The 21,197-nt window shown below is 31.2% G+C and overlaps 4 protein-coding genes and 1 pseudogene across 10 annotated transcripts in view; 2 read left to right on the top strand and 3 right to left on the bottom strand.

Moving 5' to 3' along the window:
- Positions 1 to 1,220: 1,220 nt before the first annotated feature.
- On the bottom strand, positions 1,221 to 8,760 carry Ptpmeg (protein tyrosine phosphatase Meg). Of its 5 annotated transcripts, XM_018461926.1 has the most exons (18): positions 8,641 to 8,760; positions 8,294 to 8,567; positions 6,747 to 6,958; positions 6,529 to 6,657; positions 6,349 to 6,391; positions 6,055 to 6,222; positions 5,834 to 5,954; positions 5,671 to 5,758; positions 5,444 to 5,596; positions 5,130 to 5,362; positions 4,878 to 5,048; positions 3,231 to 3,408; positions 2,966 to 3,133; positions 2,702 to 2,877; positions 2,417 to 2,616; positions 1,968 to 2,311; positions 1,592 to 1,876; positions 1,221 to 1,510 (listed from the first exon to the last, which is right to left on the bottom strand). In XM_018461926.1, exons 3-18 carry the CDS (start codon positions 6,894 to 6,896, stop codon positions 1,427 to 1,429), a joined length of 2,691 nt encoding a protein of 896 aa, XP_018317428.1. In that variant the 5' UTR covers positions 6,897 to 6,958; positions 8,294 to 8,567; positions 8,641 to 8,760; the 3' UTR covers positions 1,221 to 1,426. The 5 variants fall into 5 exon arrangements, with proteins under 5 accessions (XP_018317428.1, XP_018317429.1, XP_018317426.1 ...); XM_018461927.1 differs by having other exon boundaries at positions 8,294 to 8,760; XM_018461924.1 differs by lacking the exons at positions 8,294 to 8,567; positions 8,641 to 8,760 and adding an exon at positions 7,845 to 7,910.
- A 2,593-nt stretch (positions 8,761 to 11,353) lies between these two features.
- dre4 (SPT16 homolog, facilitates chromatin remodeling subunit dre4) lies at positions 11,354 to 17,144 on the top strand. 3 transcript variants are annotated; one of them, XM_018462175.1, is made up of 18 exons: positions 11,354 to 11,586; positions 11,662 to 11,777; positions 11,861 to 11,965; positions 12,452 to 12,613; positions 12,705 to 12,857; positions 12,948 to 13,094; positions 13,191 to 13,460; positions 13,545 to 14,831; positions 14,960 to 15,142; positions 15,232 to 15,363; positions 15,440 to 15,609; positions 15,732 to 15,915; positions 15,996 to 16,074; positions 16,179 to 16,347; positions 16,427 to 16,504; positions 16,598 to 16,663; positions 16,723 to 16,848; positions 16,939 to 17,144. In XM_018462175.1, the coding sequence occupies exons 2-18, from the start codon at positions 11,709 to 11,711 to the stop codon at positions 16,943 to 16,945; spliced, it is 3,387 nt and encodes a 1,128-aa protein (XP_018317677.1). In that variant the 5' UTR covers positions 11,354 to 11,586; positions 11,662 to 11,708; the 3' UTR covers positions 16,946 to 17,144. The 3 variants fall into 3 exon arrangements, with proteins under 3 accessions (XP_018317677.1, XP_018317676.1, XP_018317678.1); XM_018462174.1 differs by having other exon boundaries at positions 11,354 to 11,777; XM_018462176.1 differs by lacking the exon at positions 16,598 to 16,663 and having other exon boundaries at positions 11,354 to 11,777.
- A 1,141-nt stretch (positions 17,145 to 18,285) lies between these two features.
- Positions 18,286 to 20,725, bottom strand: LOC108731707 (uncharacterized). Its single transcript, XM_018462179.1, has 2 exons — positions 20,638 to 20,725; positions 18,286 to 19,414 (listed from the first exon to the last, which is right to left on the bottom strand). Exon 2 carries the CDS (start codon positions 19,412 to 19,414, stop codon positions 19,121 to 19,123), a length of 294 nt encoding a protein of 97 aa, XP_018317681.1. The 5' UTR covers positions 20,638 to 20,725; the 3' UTR covers positions 18,286 to 19,120.
- Positions 19,999 to 21,197, top strand: part of LOC108731708 (uncharacterized) — a 1,546-nt pseudogene continuing 347 nt past the window's right edge.
- LOC108731706 (allantoinase, mitochondrial) overlaps positions 20,720 to 21,197 on the bottom strand; it is an 8,012-nt gene continuing 7,534 nt past the window's right edge. The window contains exon 11 of the mRNA XM_018462178.1: positions 20,720 to 20,791. Within this exon, the coding sequence (XP_018317680.1) occupies positions 20,759 to 20,791 (33 nt within the window). The 3' untranslated portion in view covers positions 20,720 to 20,758. The remainder of the gene's footprint in view (positions 20,792 to 21,197) is intronic.

Genomic DNA, 21,197 nt, shown 5'->3' with positions numbered 1-21,197 from the left:
AAAAAATTTTCAACTTATTCTTATATGACATTAAACCGCCTGATAATTTAAAACTTTCGCATAACTTTTTGATTCATTTCGGATACAACCATATTCTTTAAGTGTATAAGATAGCTATAGTTTGCCTGCAAGCTGCTAATATTGAAGATTATACTTCGCCTTGTGCCTTTAAATAGTTTTTGTATAATTACTTTTTATGTAGGATGGACCAAGTTCCGCAATTACAAAAATCGTAAAACTTTTACCGCGTCAATTGTTAATGATAATTTCTTTGATGAATTTGGAGTTGATCGATATACAATGTAAATTTGATACGAGAACATCAATTAATGTATTTTTTCATTTTCAATATTTTATAATTATGTCTATCATTAAACTTTTGTTATAGGAAAATTACCTTCAAATTATTTAAGTCCATTGACAATTGACGTGATAACTATTTAGTATATTAAATTTATTTATATATATTTTTTGTTTACATCGCGTGCAAATACTTTTTTTATTTATGTTATTGTATCTAAACTTTTTATTCATTATTTTCATAATTGTACTTCAAATTTGTAAATATATTAATTTATGCATTAATATTATTTTTCCTTTTGTTCATCTCAATACTTTTTCAACATAACTAATAATAAAACTTAAAAGTGCATAAACACATTTCTTTTCATAAAAAGAGAAATTTTAAATCGTCCAAATAAATTAATGTTAATATATGCAGATATTTGTATTATATAATATATAATAGCAGTTTTTGTTAATAGCAAAATAAATTTAAAATATTTCTATAAGATACAATGTCCAAAAGGATAATATATAGATGATATATGCAGATATATATATTAATTTTTAAATTAATTATGATTTATTTAACCTACAATTAAATTTTCGTAGATATATACCATATCTTACAACTTTTGTTATATATAATATATATATATATATAATTAAATCTATTTTTTATATTACAAATTTAGTAATAATATATCATAGTACATATTATTCTTTTGGGGCTTTCTAAATATGTATCTTATAGGAATATTTTCAATTATTATAAAGGATTAATATTCTCGCGATAAAAAATATAATCACATTTTGTACAAAATGGTGTTTTGCATAAAAAGAAATAAAATAAATCACTAAAATACTAAATAGACCTTCTGTATAAGAAAATTAAAAAGAAATAGAAATTTTACAGTAATAAATGAGAACTGGACGTCAGTTATGTATAGTAAGGTTATACTTTACGTAGTACATATCTGCTCTTTTTTATTAGGATATGCTATATTAAATATATATATTATACGCGTTATTGTCAAAATATAAAACTACTTTCTAATGGCATGAGGCTTGATGCAAGATGTGAAAGAAGAAATGGTATAATTACAAAACGCGCGCGCGCTGCCCATCATGTGGATTTTTATTTTCATCTACTAAACTCTGGAAGTGGCTTGGCTATTCCTTCGCTATAGGCTTTATGGACTGCTTCACACACAAATCTATATTGACTCTGAAAGAAATATCACATAAATAGAACTATATGTTATATTCTCTAAATAGATATGAAGTAGTAACAAAGAATAAGACTTACAGCATTCTGTATCATCATTGCTCTTTGATCTCTCATAGAGCGTACAATATCTAATGGATACACTGGTTGATTAGCTTCAATTAGACACAATGCAGTTTCCATTAAAACTAATACACCAGTTCGTCCTATTCCAGCAGAACAATGCACAACCGCAGGTTCGACTATTCCAGTACGAGCTGCTCTAACACGTTCTGTAAACATAGTAAATTGTCGCCAATCACTAGGCACTCCGTGATCGGGCCAGCTGCAATACTGCATATGTGTTATATCTCTTTCTTCTCCAGTCTGCAAAGAAATATGTGAAAAAAGCATTATTTTATACATATACTAAGTAGTGCAATAAATTGTGATAATATCAGAGAGAAACTTTACTCACATTAACATCGCGAAGTATGAATTCTCTAAAAATAAATGTATCTTCGAGATTTTCTGCAGTCGATGTAAGTGTGAGATTCCTTAATGTGAGAGTCTCGTTATATGCCGGCCAATATTGATGACATTTTGCACGACCTCGTTCAACTAGGGTTGTGAGCATTACGACAAGTGTACTACCCGCTTCTAAAACCATTTGCCAAAAGTCGGCAACGGTGGAAGACAAGGGACCCTGTGTAGCAATATACCTATTAATAATGCCTGAACCTGGTATTTCCATGTTCACGTAATTGGCATTGATGTAATCTCCATTCGCAGATCTCATCAAAATTACTCGAGTAACATCATCTATAAAAATATATATACATTTTATGCACAAATTATTTCAACAGCTATTTTATCTTGAATGGATCTTTTTAATAACTATTTGTTATAGAAAAAACTTTAACTTACACGGCGAAATATCTCGATAGCGATTTTTTGATTGATTTTCCGGTTTTTTCGATTCAAGTGACGTAAGTTCCGGATTTTTTCTATATAACTGTTCATATTGCGCGATAAGAGCACCGCTTGCTAGACCGTCCGCAAGCAGTAACATAGATTGAGCCAGTGCATCAGATCCAATAGCTGCATGAGGCGCATCAGGTACATACCTAACAATTCATTATAATAAATTAGATTTAATATAGTTCAATATAGAATTATATAGAAAAACATCTATGACTTGGAGTTATATACCTATAAGGCGGTTCTTCTTCGGACGTCTCGTCAGTGCCAGCCAATGCATTATATAGAGCATTAGGTCTAACAGTTAAAGTAAGTTCACCAGATCCACGATCGCGTGATTGCCGTATTAAATTTACTACGCGTTCATGCAATAAACCACTCACATCGATTCCATTAATATAAACAACCTGTATAAAAAGAAATTGTATTTTACGAAAAAGAAATATTACATTGACTATTGATACGAATAAAAGCATTCATTAAATGATTAAATACTTGATCTCCTTCATTCAATTTTGGATAACAACGATCAGCGGGTGTATTTGGTGCTACTCGTGATACTAAGATTGGCATATCCAAATCTAATCCACCTTTTACATTAAAACCAAAACGACCTTGTTCATCTGGCGTTAAAGATATGGTTACTAAACCGTCTTCTAATATCTAAAATAATAGAAAATATATTTAATAAATATTATTTATTGAATATCTTTACTTTTACTTGTTAGTTATTACATGTATTTTCGATAGATATACGTACTTGTGGAGCTGGTGAACTAGTAGGTTCGCTATAATCTGGCAAATCATAAATATTTCTTTCAGCAGTTGTATCATCGTCTGCATAACTGAACACTCGAGATCCTAACGCTGGTGAAAATGCTCCACCTCGTGTATAGCTTCCTGTTATTTCTTCCCTCAAAGATAAAAAACCACCCTCACTATAAGAGGAGATAAATAAAACTAAAAATGCTAAATAAAAATAAACGTTAACTATATAGTTAATAAATCATAACATAAAAAATTACATATTCCAAAACAATTGTACAAATCACAATGTAAAAATACAAATCGTAATGTTAAAATATATATAGATGTATTATTTCAACATCCAATTTTGATGATAATAATTGGTATTTCTCTTACTTACAAGGAAAGACTCACACATGTATTTCACGGATTTTGATCAGCGTAGTTATTCTGGAGCACCAAAGAATAATCCCTGTAAAATAGTAAATTGCACCTCTGCGATGATTTTTCGAGAAAATCATAAATTTAGATCAGGACAAAATTGCTTTCAAACCTTTTTACTTTTCATTTAAACGTAAATGAAATATTTGAAATTATTTAAAATCAGAAAAATACATCTCTGGCGGACACGAATGTATAATATAAGTATATAAGCCGAATATAGGATCCGTAACACTATACCATCTGCGCCGACTCTTACCGCTTTACGAATAGCAACTGTTCGCGAGATATTTTAAGCTTCGATTGAAATTAAAGAATGCCAATTTTCTCTAAAACTATCAATTTTCGAACCTAATATATACACATAAAAATTGTTTTTTAAATATCTATCGATTCTCCCAGGTCTGAAAGCGATCCACCATGACCTAAAATCACAATTTTCTCGAAAAATATGCAGAGATGCAATTTATTGCTTTATAGGGATTATTTTTTAGTGCCTCAGAATACCATGCAAAAGCTAATCAAAATCCGTGAAATACATATGTGAGTATTTCCTTGTTAATTAATGTATTCATATAAATGATCCTATTCTAACTTAATGTAATGTAAAAAATTGCAGACATTACAAAATAATTTTTTCAATATAAATTTTGTAATAAATTATACATACATACACATATAGTATATAAATATATATGTATATATACAGGGTGATCCGAAATTCGAGGAATCAGAGTACAGGACATGATACTTTATGTTACTTTATGAAAAAATAAACAACTTTTGCCTTTAGCAAAATTGCGTCCGATAAATAATTTTTGCACTTATTTGTTAACTTCAACCTGCTCTCCTGTAAAAACTTATCAGACGCAATTTTGCTAAAGGAAAAAGTTGTTTTTTGTGCTAAAATAAACAACTTTTTCCTGTAATAAAATTACATTCGACAAATAATTTTTGCGTTTACTCGTATAACTTCAAAGTGCTCTCCTGCAAAAACTACTTGTCGGATGCAATTTTGCTAAAGGAAAAAGTTATTTGTTTTAGCACAGAGCTGAGATTTAGTTGCAGATTTCGGTCGACTTTCAACTTGACTTCATCAACCAGCGCGCAGCCTAAATTCTGATTGGCATGATTGGCTTATAGTTATGTGTAACCGTGGAATATCTTCTTCGAGATTATAAATATATATATATAAATATTATTATTATATGTAACTAACTCGTCACTTGGATTTCCTTCACCCCATGCTTGACGAGGTTCACGAGCACCGAGAGATTGAACCTTATTGTCATAAGATCGTGAAGGTCTCCCAGCAGGTATTACCAATTTTCCTTTGTCGTCAGTAACAGATGCAGTTGTAATAGTATGAGCAATTTTTTTACTAGGTGACCTAAGTATTAAAAATGTTCTGAAAAGGATCTTTACAAAATATTAATTTTGTAATTCAACTACTATAAATTGTCATAATTACCGTATAAATGTCCTTTCCACACGTGCTCTATGCTTTCCATCTTCAACTGTTTGAAATTCTGTCCGTCCTGAATATGTAAATCTACTACTCAAAGTAAGAGGAAATCGTTTTGGTCGCATTTTCGGGCTGTGAAGTCTAAAGAAGGTATGGTGCTCAACACAAGCTTTCCATAGATTTTTAGAACTACGATAAGTTTGCATGTTAAAACCTAATAACGTATCATAGTTTTCAGACTGCAACATAAATTAGTTAATTTGCAAAAGTGACAAAAGAAAATCATATTATTCATTAAATTAATGAATAATAAAACTCACTTGTTCTCGTCGAAGTTGTATAAAAAATTGTTTTCTTTTAAAAGAGATCTTAACTATTTTTGACCATGAAAATACATTGATTTTTATGCCATTCTGAAATACAACCAGACCAATCGATGTAACACCTAATTGTATTTCTTTATTTGTTGAATCCTGAAAGACAAACAAAATATATACGTTAATTTTATTTTTAAAAAGTACTTTTCAATCTATAATATATTCTATACCCTTGCTTTGTGTAATTCCACCCCATACATATCTAAACGTTTTGCATGATCTAAAAAATTAAATTCTGCATCAGCTGGCAATTGTCCCCTATGAATAAAAAAAGATTTTATATTAAAGCAAATTACAAGATTTACTAGATATTAGATATAAAAATGTACAAACTTGTGCAGTTTATGTAGCTCTGATATCTTCTTTTCCATTTCTTCTGTTTGTCCAGGTATCAATTGCAATTGTGAAAGATAGCCTGGTCCATGTTCCTCTGGATGATAATCTCCTAATTCCGCTATGCGACATACCAAAATTCAATGTATTAACTCGTTTTATTAATTTGTATTCAAGATTAAAATTATTTAAATTTATTCCATTATTTTTCATATACTTACACTGAACTGTATAACTAGCAATTAAACAAGCTGTACTAGGAGGCAATTGGAGTTTTCCTTGAAGAATATCTCTACGTATTTGTAAATAAAACTGATATCTGGTATATTCTTCTTGTAGTTTACTAGGGTCGGATACATAAAATTTTACTCTAAAAAAGAAATGTCCACCTAAAACAAACAAATATATATTATATATTTGCTATATAACACATGTAGATAATTAACCAGAAAAATATATTTAGTTTTCATATAATTATAAATATTTTGTTAAAGATGTAGGATCTTTACCCTTACTTCTTATCTGCTTTTTCACAGGTTTAGAGGGATCCAGCCACCTCTAGAAATATTTATATATTAAAGGTTAATAATTTTTTAATATTTTATTTACACTAATACATAAAATTTATATATTTTAAATAATATTTTAAAAAAGACCAGGTATGTAATAAAATAATTCTTTTTAAGATATGTTACCATTATATCAGATATAGGAATAGTTGTGCTAACTCCATTTTCAGCATATTGTAAACCAAAATAATCCTTTTCAATAAGTTCTAAATGTTGAAACACCAAATCTAATAGAACTTGTCCTTTTGCTCGTTTCTATAATATATATTTATTTATTAATATATATTTATTTTTATTGTTGCACACATTTAATTGTTATCTATGAAAGAACGTTATAGACTTACATCTAATTGAAATGTATGCTGTGTATCATCTAGGAAAGTAACAGTGGCTGATAAAGATTTTAGTCTGCGATTCCTTGCTAATTCAGCACCACGAACGTGGTAGCTCCCACTGGAGCCACTCAGCGCTCTGCGTGATACACTTTCAATCATCTCAAATATATGAAGGCGTGTCAACCACCTTCTCGACACCACCTCTCTGCTATGCTGACCACCTTTGAGAATTAAATGGAGCATTATATACCAATATTTTAACAAAAAATTTACATAATAATTCGTTAACAATTATTATATTTAATATGTTCTAATCAGTACATATAAAGTTTGTGAAAAATCTTATATATACATATATATATGTATATATTTGGTCTTTTCATTTTATAAAATTAATATAATTTGTCTATATATTTTACAAACATATTTATAAAGACGAAATTAATATTACGTTGAAATTGTTATACTCCAAAGTAATACAAACGTTTAATTATAAGGTTAGAAATTAGTATCTATATAATTAAATTGAAATAAATAAAACAGCATACAGTAATTTTATATATATGTTTCAGCAATACATTTACAAGTATATAAGATATTATATATCATTCCATTAAAATATACTAAATATGCTGATTATTAGTAATAAAGAATTGTAAGGGTGCAGCTGATTCTTGCATTTAAATTATTCAAAATATATTTTTAGACACAAATAAATAAAATTTTGTTAATATACATATATATCATAAGGAAAATCTGTCTTTTAGCTGCTTTATAAAATTATTTTTTACAAAATTTCCTTCATACATTTTTGTCTACATTATTCTTCTATTTTTTCATAAATCTATGTATGTGATAATTGAAGTATAGGAAAGTACAGCTAAAAAGAAAGATTTTTTTTGGAAAAACAAGTCTTGTGTTAATTAGTACTTCAAAAACACAAATATGAAAGTATAATAGATACATTTCAGAAATATAATTAAAAAACAAGTTTATTAATATTTAAATCAACATAAGTTATATATTTAATACATTTCTTTTTTATAAGTTAAAAACAATATGTTAATTAGTATTTCAAACCACAAATAGATTCGAAAATATAATTACATTCCAGAGATGTCATTACAAGCAAGTTTACCAAGATTTTAGGTCAATAATCCAGCATGAGTTACATAATCAAATTGCCAGAATAATGTAGAGAAAACAGGAATATTCTGAAAATAGTTTATACAAAAAGGAGAGAGTAAGATTGTGATTAACTACTATCGCGTAATTGGATTCTGCAAATTTTTCCAGGACTAGTACATTGATATTGACAGATACATTTATGTATTTACATATAATTACTATAAATTTAGAAAATACATATATAAGATTATTGGAGCAGTGTATATAAATGATATCATTAAGAAATATATATCATTGCATTGTCAACATGCAAAATCATTCCTCAACCAGACATATAATTACAGTCACAGTGAAATACTCCGCATAATTTGATTTGAGATACGGCGAATTATAATCCTACTAAATATAAAAAATATAAATTTACTCACATTCATGATACAAGCGACACGTTTTACTTGCAATTGCCGTAAAACCCTGTAGACAGGATTTGATAAATTGTTCCAAGCGTACATACGAGCCCGGGAGCCGCACTTCCCTCAGAATAGCATTGGACTCTCGGGCGAGACGTGCACAAGCTTCTTTTCATAATTGTGTCGATCCAAGCACAGTCCACTCCAAGTGGATGTGTAATATCATATTGATGCGGCAAAGCAACAGTTATCACACATTTCCTCACACGAAATTGCAACCTCTTACGACGCCCTGCCGACAATTTCTAATTTACCACTTTCCACGACTCCGCTTCTCCCATTCTTACCAATTCTTACCAACGTACCTCTATAAGGTAAACGGTCGGATCGGCGAGATTAGCAATCGGAGTAATTGGACGCACGAGGCAACGACGTTCAATCAATCCTGGATAAAAGCATTCCGCGATTCCGTGAGCAGGACTTACAAAAATATATGCGCATATATATGCGAGATCTATTCAGGTGCAGCATATGTATATATGCATATACACACATATACATACGTATGTGCATGAAATGAAAGCTAAATAGTGCACATAAGACAATCGTATTTTACGAGTTTTGTTGTGGAACGAAGGTTCTAATCGGCCCTTAACATTTCGATTACGCGAGACATTTGGTGGCTAGAAAAAAACGCGGTTGCACACGTGTGTTGTGTGTATTTATTCGTGTGTATATACGTGATTAATGCGTATATATATGACATATGTGGGACGCATGTATATGAGTACATATATGTGTGTATGTGTGTGTGCGTAGTAGAAAGAGATCAAGCATATACAAGAAACGGTAGGTCCGTTCGTATTTATGTGTTGTTTGCACTTTTTGCACTTTGACCCCTTTTTATGCCTGGTTTATGCTTCGGTCTTAACTCTAAAATTCTAAAATTCAGCCAATAGGGCTGCCAGTTTTAACTGGTTCTAACTGAAATCTGTATTCCATTGGCTAAATTTTAGGATTTTAGGATTAAGACCGAAGCATAAACCAGGCATTAGCCCGGAATCAGACTACGCATTAGGTCTGTTCGCGTTGCATGAAATCCCCAAATATTTTTGCACTTAAAATGAGATAGATATATATTTGGCCTTGAAAAGAGAGAAAGCGAAGATGCCGAGTGCCAAAAGTGCAAGCAACGCGAACAGACCTATTGACCCCTTTTACACCGAGCACTTGATACGCGTATAAGCTAGTAACTTTCTATTAAATTATTTTAATTTCAGTAATGTATTTAAAGAATGATGTACTAAATTGGTAGAATATACATCAAAATGATTAATTAAATACACATATCATGTATATGTTTACACGTTTCGCCGAAATTAAGGTAATTCAATAGAAAGGTACTAGTTAGTATCCGTATCAAGTGCACGATGTAAACTAGGCAATAGTCAGTTCTTATTTCAAGACCTTCTTAAGTAATGTCTTAAGACACTAACCCCGGATCAACAATAATAAAACCGGAATCCATAGCCCATTCTTAGACTAATATTCATAGTCAGTTCTTATATTCAAGATCGTCTCAAGTTCAGCCTTAAGGTGTTATGAACCAATAAGGGCCATTGTCACCAAGCTTCGATTAATTTATGGCCATGTTCGTATATTACTGCCAGTTTACTGCCAATACTGAAAATCTATAGTTTCCGTTACGTATACTATACTGTACTAACAACTGGCAGTAATATACGAACACGGCCTTAGTCGGCCTAGTAACTTTGCAGGCTTCCAACTTAAACTGATGTCTGAGAATTAATTCAGCTCCCATTAATTCTCCGACATCAGCTTAAGTTGGAAGCCTGCAAAGTTACTAGGTCGACTAAGGGCGGTATTCATAGTCCGTACTTATTTCAAGACTATGATATTTTAAGTAATGTCTTAAGATGCTAATACGGTCCTCTGATTGGTTCGTGATTTCTTAAGATTGTACTTAAGACGGTCTTGAATATAAGATCTGACTATGAATATCGACCTAAGTTAATCGAAGCTTGGTGACAATAGCCCTAAGGGGCTCCACACAATAAAAGGAACAGGGAACAGAGAACAGAGAATAAGAATTTCAACCTATCAAAAACTGTGTATTCCACAATACATAATTTGATAGGTTGAAATTCTTATTCTCTGTTCTCTGTTCCCTGTTCCTTTTATTGTGCGGAGCCCCTAAGAAAGCCACATTAGCGTTTAAGACATTACTTAAGACGGTCTTGAAATAAGAACCGACTATGAATACCGGCCTTAATCTCAAGCAAGGTCTTTAAGATGCTAATACGGCTCTCTGATTGGTTCAAGCACTAGCTTAAACTATCTCGAGTCTTGAGCAACGTCTATGGATTCCGTACTAGAGGCCTAGGCCTCTAGCGTCAAACAGAGCAACAACCAACCAGCAAGGCGGTATTATTTACGCCACTGTAAATATCGCCTCACTGATTGGTTGCTGCTTCGCTGCTTGACGCTTGCTGCGTCCAGTGTGAATTAGGCATTAGGCATAAGGCGTCGTTTACAATATGCGAAGTAAGCTTGGTTTAAGAAGTAAGAGTAAGAAATTGATCAATCACAGTCAATTATTTATTCTTCTCACATTCGACTGTGATTGGTCAACTTCTTACTCTTACTTCTTAAACCAAGCTTACTTCGCATATTGTAGACGACGCCTTAAGAAATCACGAACCAATCAGAGAGCCATATTAGCATCTTAAGATATTACTTACGATGGTCTTGAAATAAGAATCGACTGTGAATACCGGCTTATGAAGACGTCTTCCCCAAATGATTTCTAATCGATTCCATTCATAAAACACTATTTGAATAAAATCGCTGTCTGCTAACTTGACGTATGATAAAATTTGTTAATAACAAGAAAAATACTGTTACCCAAATGTTTAAATTCCCAAATAATGTAGACAATAAATCAGAAATATTCAATTTGTTGCTATCTTGTCAATGGTTATGTGGCCTCTGTCAGGTTTGTCTCTGTTCTAGCCAATCAACGCCCCGCTTTCACGATAGAACTGCGCGGATCGCGGGATGCGTTTCGTGAGCGAGGCGTCACGATTCGCGGCATCACAGCGTCGCATGTTGCATGTTTGGTTATAAATCCCGCCATCTCCGCGCCTGTAGTCGCATGAGCTTACGGTCGATCAGGTCGATCTTCGTTACTCCATCGGTTGAATTCACGAAATAGGAGTCGGTCTGTATACCGGCGCGCAAATTGGCGCAAATAACAAGGAACCGAAACGGAAGATGTGATAACGCCGAAGGTACATACGCGTCTTCTGAATGTTTTGTTCCCTCGCCCACTTACGACGTAAGCGTTGATTATAATTTCGTGTTAGAACAAGAAGAACCCCAGCCGCGTGAGTAAAAATCCAAACGCCAAACCATGGCAAACGTTTCTCTCGACAAGGATATGTTTTTTCGGCGCATGAAGCGCCTGTATGCCGCATGGAAGGTAAGCGTGCCGGAAATTGCATGCTTCTTGATCCCAGTGAGCAAAACTGTTGCGTATTATTATACAATCTTTTATTTTTATAGGATGGGGAGATCGGCTCAGATGACAGTTTCAGTAAAATGGATTGTCTCGTTTCTGCCGTTGGCACCGATGAAGATATCGTTTACAGCAAGTCCATAGCATTGCAGGTACATGTGTTTTAGAATTAGAAATTTTTCTTAAGGACTCTGTTACAAGTATATAATCAAAAGATAAGATTGTATCAATTTTTCTTCAGTTCTACGTAGATCATGTTAGAAATTGCTCTAAGATCTTGGACAGAGAAAGAAAGAAATAACAAATGACATTAGAACAATTCGACCAATGAGATATCAGAATGATTTCTAGCATAGTGAACAAAAGATTTTAAGCTGAAAATTTTTATTTTTATAATACCTTTTGTATCTTTTATATAACATCTTAGATTATTTATTTTTAAAAAATTACATAAAATATATCTTGTATTTCTAGGAATTAATTTTCTACGTGTTACATTTATATTAAGTTTCATTATATTATGTTTATTAAAGATACATATCAATGAAAATTAATTTATTGCAAATGCTTAATAGATAAGATAAAATTTTTTTTTATTAAGAAATAAATTGATAGTTTCTATGTATGCTTTGTTTTAGACATGGCTGTTTAGTTACGAACTCACGGATACTATAATGATATTGACTGAAGAGTCTATCAATTTCTTGGCCAGTAAAAAGAAAATTGAATTTTTAAGAAAGGTGGAAAATCAGAATGAAGATACAGGAGTACCAGCTGTGAAATTGTTTGTCAGAGACAGAGTATGTATATTGCATAATTTGTGTAATAATAATTTTATTATTAAATATGCATTGATAGAATGCTGAGCAATATTTGAATATCTTTTTATAGAGTGATGAAGACAAGGCAAATTTTGCAAAACTCATTGAAGTGATAAAGCAAAGTAAAAAAGGTAAAACTTTGGGAGTGTTTTCTAAAGAAAATTACCCAGGTGCTTTTATGGATGCATGGAGAGCTACTTTAAAGAACGAATCTTTTGATACTGTAAGTAGATACAAATCACAAAAAATTTGTCTACTCGAATATATGTATAAGTTGAAAAAGTATTTCTTTATATTTGTGTAATTCATATAGATTGACATAAGTGCTGCAGCTGCTTATGTTATGTGTCCAAAAGAAGATAGTGAGATAATTACTATAAAGAAAGCATGTCTGATATCAGTGGATGTTTTTACCAAGTATCTTAAAGATCAGATAATGGAAATTATAGATTCGGACAAGGTATATTTTCTTCAATTCTATATGAGATTTTAACCATATATGGAAAGGAAAATGGAATGTAGATAAAAACATTACAATTATGTATTTCAATTTCAGAAAGTTAAACATTCAAAGCTAGCAGAAAGTGTAGATACAGCTATCACAAATAAGAAGTATGTAACTGGAGTAGATATTACGCAGGTAGATATGTGTTACCCTGCAATTATACAAAGTGGTGGAAATTATTCGCTTAAATTCAGTGCTGTTAGCGATAAAAATACTACTCTCCATTTTGGTGTTATTGTTTGCTCATTGGGGGCACGTTACAAAAATTATTGTTCAAACATAGTAAGAACTCTGTTAGTTAACCCCACAAATATAATTGAGGTATGTAGGAAAAAAAATATGTATTCGCGCGCGTATATCACTGAAATTAGATTTCAGTCTAATTTATAATACATTTTATTATAGGACAATTATAATTTTTTGTTACAACTAGAAGAAGAGATCTTAAAAAAGTTAGTTGCAGGAACAAAAATAAGTGAAGTATATGAAGCTGGTATTAAATTTGTAAAAGATGAGAAACCAGAAATGTTAAATCATTTAACCAAGAATTTTGGATTTGCTATGGGTATTGAATTCAAAGAAAGTTCTTTACTATTGGGTCCGAAAATTCATGCAATAGCTAAGAAGGGCATGGTATTTAATGTTAACGTTGGTCTCTCAAATCTTACCAATCCAGACGCAACTGACAAAGAAGGTAAAATGTACGCCCTTTTCATAGGCGATACAGTTATAGTGAATGAAGGACAACCCGCTTCTAATTTAACACCATCGAAGAAGAAGGTGAAAAACATAGGTATATATGTGAAAGATGACGAAGATGAAGAAGAAGAGGGAAGTGGAAAAGAAAATGAGCCAAAGCCAGAGATCTTAGGACGTGGAAAAAGAACTGCTGTAATAGAATCTAAATTGAGAACAGAGCATAGTTCAGAAGAGAAGAGAAAGCAACATCAAAAAGAATTAGCTCAACAATTAAATGAAATTGCTAAAGCTCGATTGGCTCAGCAGTCTGGTGGTAAGGAACAGGAAAAGATACGTAAATCAACAGTATCTTATAAAAGCTTGAGTCACATGCCACGTGAGCCGGAAGTCAAAGAGTTGAAGTTGTATGTGGATAAGAAGTATGAAACTGTAATTTTACCTATTGCTGGTATTCCAGTACCTTTCCACATATCAACAATTAAGAACATTTCACAATCAGTAGAAGGAGATTATACGTATCTTAGAATAAACTTCTTTCATCCTGGTGCAACTATGGGACGAAATGAAGGTGGATCTTACCCTCAACCTGATGCAACGTTTGTTAAAGAAGTAACATATCGAAGCACAAATACCAAAGAACCCGGCGAGATCTCTGCACCATCTTCAAATTTGAATACAGCGTTTAGGCTGATTAAGGAAGTGCAAAAGAAGTTCAAAAATAGGGAAGCGGAAGAGAGGGAAAAAGAAGATCTTGTAAAACAAGATACTTTAATATTATCACAAAATAAAGGCAATCCAAAATTGAAAGATTTATATATTCGACCAAATATTGTTACAAAAAGAATGACTGGTGGTTTAGAAGCGCACACAAATGGATTCCGCTATACTTCCGTACGCGGTGATAAAGTAGACATTCTTTATAATAACATTAAAAATGCTTTCTTCCAACCGTGCGATGGTGAAATGATTATACTGCTTCATTTCCATCTAAAAGTATGTATCATATTTTTATCTTAAACAAATATTTTTTTAAATATGTAAGAATGATATTAATTTTTAATGAATGAATATTGTTATGTATATCAATATATATATATTTATAAATATTTGTGCTTTTTTAGCATGCTATTATGTTTGGTAAAAAGAAACATGTGGACGTGCAGTTTTATACTGAAGTTGGAGAAATTACTACAGATTTAGGTAAACATCAGCATATGCATGATCGTGACGATCTTGCAGCCGAACAATCAGAACGAGAACTGAGACATAAATTAAAAACTGCTTTTAAAAGTTTCTGCGAAAAAGTGTGTATAAATTTGATTTTACTAAATTATGCTTATTAATTTTACGTTTATTTCTATTGTGTAATGCTACATGTCTGTGCCGTATAAAGGTTGAAGGAATGACAAAACAAGAGATAGAATTTGATACACCATTTCGGGACTTGGGATTTCCTGGTGCACCATACAGGAGTACTGTCTTACTTCAACCAACTAGTGGATGTTTGGTTAATCTCACAGAATGGGTAATACACTGCGATGAAACAAAATTAATATTTTAAGGCAAAGAGAATATTACATTAATAATATGTTTGGGTTTAGCCTCCATTTGTCATTACCTTGGAAGATGTTGAATTGGTACATTTTGAAAGAGTACAATTTCATCTAAAGAACTTCGACATGATTTTTGTTTTCAAAGATTATCATCGAAAGGTAGCGATGGTAAATGCCGTTCCTATGAATATGTTGGATCATGTCAAGGAATGGTTAAAGTAAGTGACATTATTATTTAATGTAAAGTTGACCTTATTAAAGTTAATCTTATTAACTTTATTGTCCTTTATAGTAGACAATAAAATTTATATAATTATTAAATTTATAATTTGTTGTTTAGTTCGTGCGATATTCGATATTCAGAAGGTGTCCAGTCTTTGAATTGGACGAAAATCATGAAAACTATAACAGATGATCCTGAAGGATTCTTTGATAGCGGAGGATGGACATTCTTGGATCCAGAAAGTGATGCTGAAAATGAAGAAGTCGAAGATGAAGAAGAGGAAGAAGATGATGCGTATGAGGTTCGAAATTTAAACAAAGAAAATTTTATTAATGTGTAAAAGTGATACATATATTTTATTTATATTTAATCTATTTACAGCCATCCGATATGGAGAGTGAGGAAGAATCTGATGATGATTCTGAATATTCTGAAGCTTCTGAAGACAGTGATAGTGAAGGTACTTTATCCGAAATTATTATATTATCTTTTTAAACTTTTGCTTTTTGTGTATTTTCTAATTTATTTAATTTTTATTAAATTATTAAAATTTTTTTTTCCTAGATGGAGAATTAGGCAGTTCTGAGGAATCAGGAAAAGATTGGTCAGATTTGGAAAGAGAAGCGGCCGAAGAGGACAAAGAAAGAGGCGACGATCGTTATCGTGACGATTATAGTTCTAGTAAAAAGAAAAAAGCAAACCGGAGACAATCCCCTTCACCTTCAAAAGATAGGTATTGTATACACAGATATATTGAATATTTTAATGTTCTTATTAAATATTGACTTTAGATATTCTTTGTTTCATATAAGACATAAGCACAAGAGTTCCACAAATTCAAAGAGTAAAAGTTCACCCAGTAAGGATAAACGATCATCGGACAAACATAGGTAAATGATCCTTTATAGTTTACAAATAGTAGATATTCTCATGTAAAGTAAATTTCTTTTTTGTGAAATTATATCGAGTCTTGATAATTAAAGAACGGATCGATCACGGAGTGGGGGCTCACACAAGAAAGGGTCTCCTTCCAAATCATCCAAACACAGGTGATTACTGACAAGTTTTACATTTTTTACGATATTATAATTGAAATTTGTTTGTTTAGTCCCAAAAAGAGTGATAGACACGATAAGCATGATAAAAGTAAGTCATCGCATTCTTCGTCCAGCAGTAAGAAACGTCCTCATGATCAGAGCTCAGAAAGAAACTATAAAGGATCTAAGAGATCTAAGTAAGTAATATTTAATAAATGGTAATAAGCGTTCATAACTCACTTGATTTTAAGTACCTAGTTACATGTTTAATTATTAAATTTTTACAGGAAGTAAATGCGGAGGGAAGATTTGCACATCGATACAAGAGCACATAGGAAATTACAGCAAATACCGTGGTGATTCCAAATAAAACTTTCTTAAGCTATAACGATTTGTACGAATAGTACATTTTCTTGCATTAAACAGAATAGAAACGAATTAGCATTATATTTTTAATGATTATTTTTTGCCGTTCGAATATTTTATTTTCGTATACATTTAGTTCTTGCTATAGTACATAAAATTTTCACTTACAGCAATACGGCTGCACAACTTACAGTAAAAAATTTATATCAATATTCTCTGTAATCATATATTTATATTTGTGGTTTCAAATGCACATAACATAAGATTTTTTGCGACGTCAAAATATGTAGGTATGTGTGCGTATTATATTTCAATTTTATTATATTTCTCCAACAAAGTATCAGGGAGGATATATAACTTTTCTTTTTTTTTTTAATTCTTACGTATTTAACATTAAGTAGTTTTTAAGATTAAGTATCTCATTCCACATTAACATAAGATATAAAGACACATGAATTAATGAGATAAACTTGGAATGTGTGTCTCTTTTTGTTCAAAAAGCGTTGCATTAGAAAGTAATTTCATGAATTGTGATATTTTTGAATGTGTGAAAGATACTCAAATTTACTTGTACCGATAAGAAACATAACGTAGAACAGCATTGATATAAATATTTCAGGTGGAGTTTAAGTATTATGAAAAAAACAATAGAAATGCAAGATAATGTACTAATGATAAGTGCGATTCACATAGCATTATCTGGATCTTGAATTTTTCTTCGTGCTTACTAAAATTTGAAATCTATATACTTCAAAATATTTTTTAAATTATTGGATTAATGATTACAATACTTAATATTATTTAAGAAAATATGTCTTATATAACTTTTTATATGCTTTGGTTACTCAGAAAGATAGAAATATATTTGTAATTCTCCTCATCGAGCCCGTGTACGCTGAAAAAAGATTAATAATTCGAAATTTTTAATGAAGAAAACCGAAATGACTCAAAAATTACCGAAAACTCATTTACATAGTTCTCAGATTTGTATCTTAACATAATAAAACTGTTCTTAAGTTATTTAATATTAATGTACAAATGTCATTTGTGGTTTTTATATTCCAAAATGTATGTAATGTTGATACATGAAAATACTTGTTTTTATTAAAAGCCCTACTTACTCATGAAAGAAATTCATCATTATTATGTGATGGTATTATAGATTTCTAGAAAAATATATGATCTGAGTACAATGTATTTGCGAGAAATTAGTTTAGAAATTTGAGAAAAAAAAATGAAATAAGAAACACTAACTACAGTAACTATTTTTTATTAAGCTTTTGTAACCAGTAGGATAAGATCAAAGTGTATTATTGTTATATAATGATTTTTCTGATAGATCTATCTCATTTACGTATGCACAGCTGTATATATAAAAGAAAGTGAAAGTTCCACAAAAAGTATGAATCGAGACCTTCCGTTCTCAATATAGATATGTATTATAATAATAAGACAATAAAATTAACAAAGCAGAAAACGGAAAACATGATCTCATAACCCTATCGTGCCTTGATTATGTTGAAATTTCCGATTTAGCTGTGTCATGTAATAAACGACAGAATAGAAAAGTCACGTTCAGTAACATGATAAACAGAAGTGAAAGTATGCTTCTTCGATGAGTAGTTCTGCAACTTTCTCTATGATATATCGCTAGCAGCATACATAATTCAGACTAAGAGATCTTTACGCGAATACATGATTAATTTCACGATCTGCAAACTGCGCATTTTGAGGAATGCCTACTTATTTCAATGCTAAATAGCCTATGAAGCTATCGAAAGATCAATGAAATTATGAAAGACAAATACAAAGTATTTTGTTATAAAATACACTGTGATATTTTTATATCGATAATAATCTATTTGTAAATGAATATACATAAACGTAATCGCAGGCAGAAAATGATACGTACATATAAAAATATTTCTCATACAATGTATTTACGAAAAGTGGAAATTTTCTACAAGACGTAAAAATATTTTTGTGAAATACAAAAGCAAGATACAAGAGAATCACTTATTTACAAATACTTTTCTACGAAGGCACTTAAATTACTTTTGACACGATGATGACGATAACGACGATTGTGCGAGAAGGAAGAATTTAATTTCGACCTATTTGATCGATTTGGGTCTGAAGATTGTTCACCACCTCGGGTGGCACATGTTCGCCCAAGATCTCGAAGAGATTGATCCTTTGGTCCCCGGGGATTGATTCGTAAGCGGCCAATTCGATACCCTCTTGAACCTTTTGTATAGTCGCATCCTTCGGGATAAGATAGGTATTCTGAGCTTGCCGTATCGCCTCATTGCTGAAGATTTGCCCATCTTTCTGTGGATACGCGGCAATCATGCTCGCCAGAAGTAATGTGGCCAGGACTATAGTGTGAAATTTCATCTGGAGACAAATTAGGGACAAGATTATTGAAATCACGTAATCAACGCGCGCGCAATTCGAGAATATAAAATTCAAAGGCTTCGAAAACATATGTAGGTGATCACAAAAGGTGAAGACTCTAAATAAAATATACAGGGTGTCTCACAACTATCGCATTTCCTCTTAAGGACATATTCTTGAGGAAATTTTGAAACGAAAATCCTAATACGAAAATGTCGAGACTACAATAATTTTTTTAATTATAAGCTAACTTTAAATCCTTATAAGTAAAAAACCATTTTACTTTTATAGCCTCTATTATTATTTCTGGATTCTTTTGAACATTCTAAGACGAAAATCCCAATACGAAAATATCGAGGCTATAATAGTTTTCAAATTACACATTATTTTTAACCAATTATAATTCAAAAACTATTATAGCCTCGACATTTTTGTATTAGGATTTTCATCTCAAAATATTTCAAGAATATGTTTTTAAGAAGAAATGCGGTAGTTGTGAGACACCCTGTATATTATATATATATATATGTATATATAGATGCATATAATATCTTACAGAGAGTTTCGCAACTCTATACATAATTTATCAGCTTCACGTCACGCAAGAAACAAAAATTATAAAGCAATTTAAATGTTACATCAACATAAAATAGTCATCGTGTAAAATGCAGAGGAATGAGATGCCAGTTATTGGCGAGAGTTTCGTGTGCTATGGTATATGTCCAAAGAGCGTTGGTCCAATCTCTCCTTAATAATCGAGGTCGTGAAATTGGAGCAACATTTATGGAGAAGTTTTTATTGCGTAAAATAAAAAGTTGTACCTCGATATAATGACGGAACCGTGTGTGGGTGATGGAAATTATTTTTAGAAATATAGAAATTTTTACATGTAGTGTGTATTGCGTGATATTAATATATATCGTGAAATTAATATTTCTGATAGATAATTTGAACAAATGTGTAGAATAAAAAAATAAATAAATAAATATTATGTGAAGAGACGCGACACGTTAAAATTTTCTACGTTTATATTTTTCTTTTCCTCTCTGAAATATGTGTATATTATACGTCGCACTTTAAGCACAAAATGTTTAAAAAGACAATTGAGACAAATTGTAATTGAGTAACAATGAAATACACATAATACACAAATTTGATCGAAAATAAAATTTACTTTTTTCTTGTATAAGTAGATTCTTTACTATGTAGATTGTGGTACTCACGTTGAAAATGCGTTTCACAATCGGCTACTCCGAAATGAAACTAAGCGCTGCAACGCAGGTTGCTTTTATACCGCAGATGCGTGGTGGCAAAAGAGCGGTGAGAATGCCACTCCCATCCTCCTCAAGGAAGATTTACCATCCAGTGTGCTTCAAACTGTATATACTCGTTACATATTGCATGTATTTCATGAATGAAAAAAGTCTTTAAAATTATAAAAATTACGAAAAAATACATAACAAAAGAAAAAAATTAAAAGAAAAAAAGACAAAAATGGTGTAAAGAAAAAATATTCATAGTCATAGATATTTTCACATATATTTTTACCTATATTTTCACTCGTATGCGAATGTTAGATAAAAACGATGTATATGTAAATATATTTTTATGTTTATATTTTAAATATTTATATCTCGGTATATACCGTTTTGCGAAAATATGTTACACACATTTATAATAATTTTTTATTAATGTTGCATGTTATAACGAAAAACGTATATTCTACTATTTATGATTAGAGTAAATGCCGAGAAACAGTTGACGCTAAAAGTCGTGACGATCG

This window comes from Mycetomoellerius zeteki, unplaced genomic scaffold (genome assembly GCF_001594055.1).
Source record: "Mycetomoellerius zeteki isolate Tzet28-1 unplaced genomic scaffold, Tzet1.0 scaffold135, whole genome shotgun sequence".
Lineage (NCBI taxonomy): Eukaryota > Metazoa > Arthropoda > Insecta > Hymenoptera > Formicidae > Mycetomoellerius > Mycetomoellerius zeteki.
This window is presented reverse-complemented; position numbering and strand designations above follow the sequence as displayed.

What these genes read in the sequence shown, in the direction of transcription:
- Ptpmeg (XM_018461923.1), bottom strand. Translation starts at nt 6,980, where the DNA reads ATGCTCCATTTAATTCTCAAAGGTGGTCAGCATAGCAGAGAGGTGGTG. An exon ending in TGCTAGTTATACAGTTCAGT is followed by an intron (nt 5,955 to 6,054) that starts GTAAGTATATGA and finishes TATGTCGCATAG; the next exon opens with CGGAATTAGGAGATTATCAT. An exon ending in CTAGTTCACCAGCTCCACAA is followed by an intron (nt 3,134 to 3,230) that starts GTACGTATATCT and finishes CTATTATTTTAG; the next exon opens with ATATTAGAAGACGGTTTAGT.
- LOC108731707 (XM_018462179.1), bottom strand. Translation starts at nt 19,414, where the DNA reads ATGAAATTTCACACTATAGTCCTGGCCACATTACTTCTGGCGAGCATG.
- dre4 (XM_018462175.1), top strand. Translation starts at nt 11,709, where the DNA reads ATGGCAAACGTTTCTCTCGACAAGGATATGTTTTTTCGGCGCATGAAG. An exon ending in CATGTCAAGGAATGGTTAAA is followed by an intron (nt 15,610 to 15,731) that starts GTAAGTGACATT and finishes TTTGTTGTTTAG; the next exon opens with TTCGTGCGATATTCGATATT. An exon ending in CCTTCACCTTCAAAAGATAG is followed by an intron (nt 16,348 to 16,426) that starts GTATTGTATACA and finishes GTTTCATATAAG; the next exon opens with ACATAAGCACAAGAGTTCCA.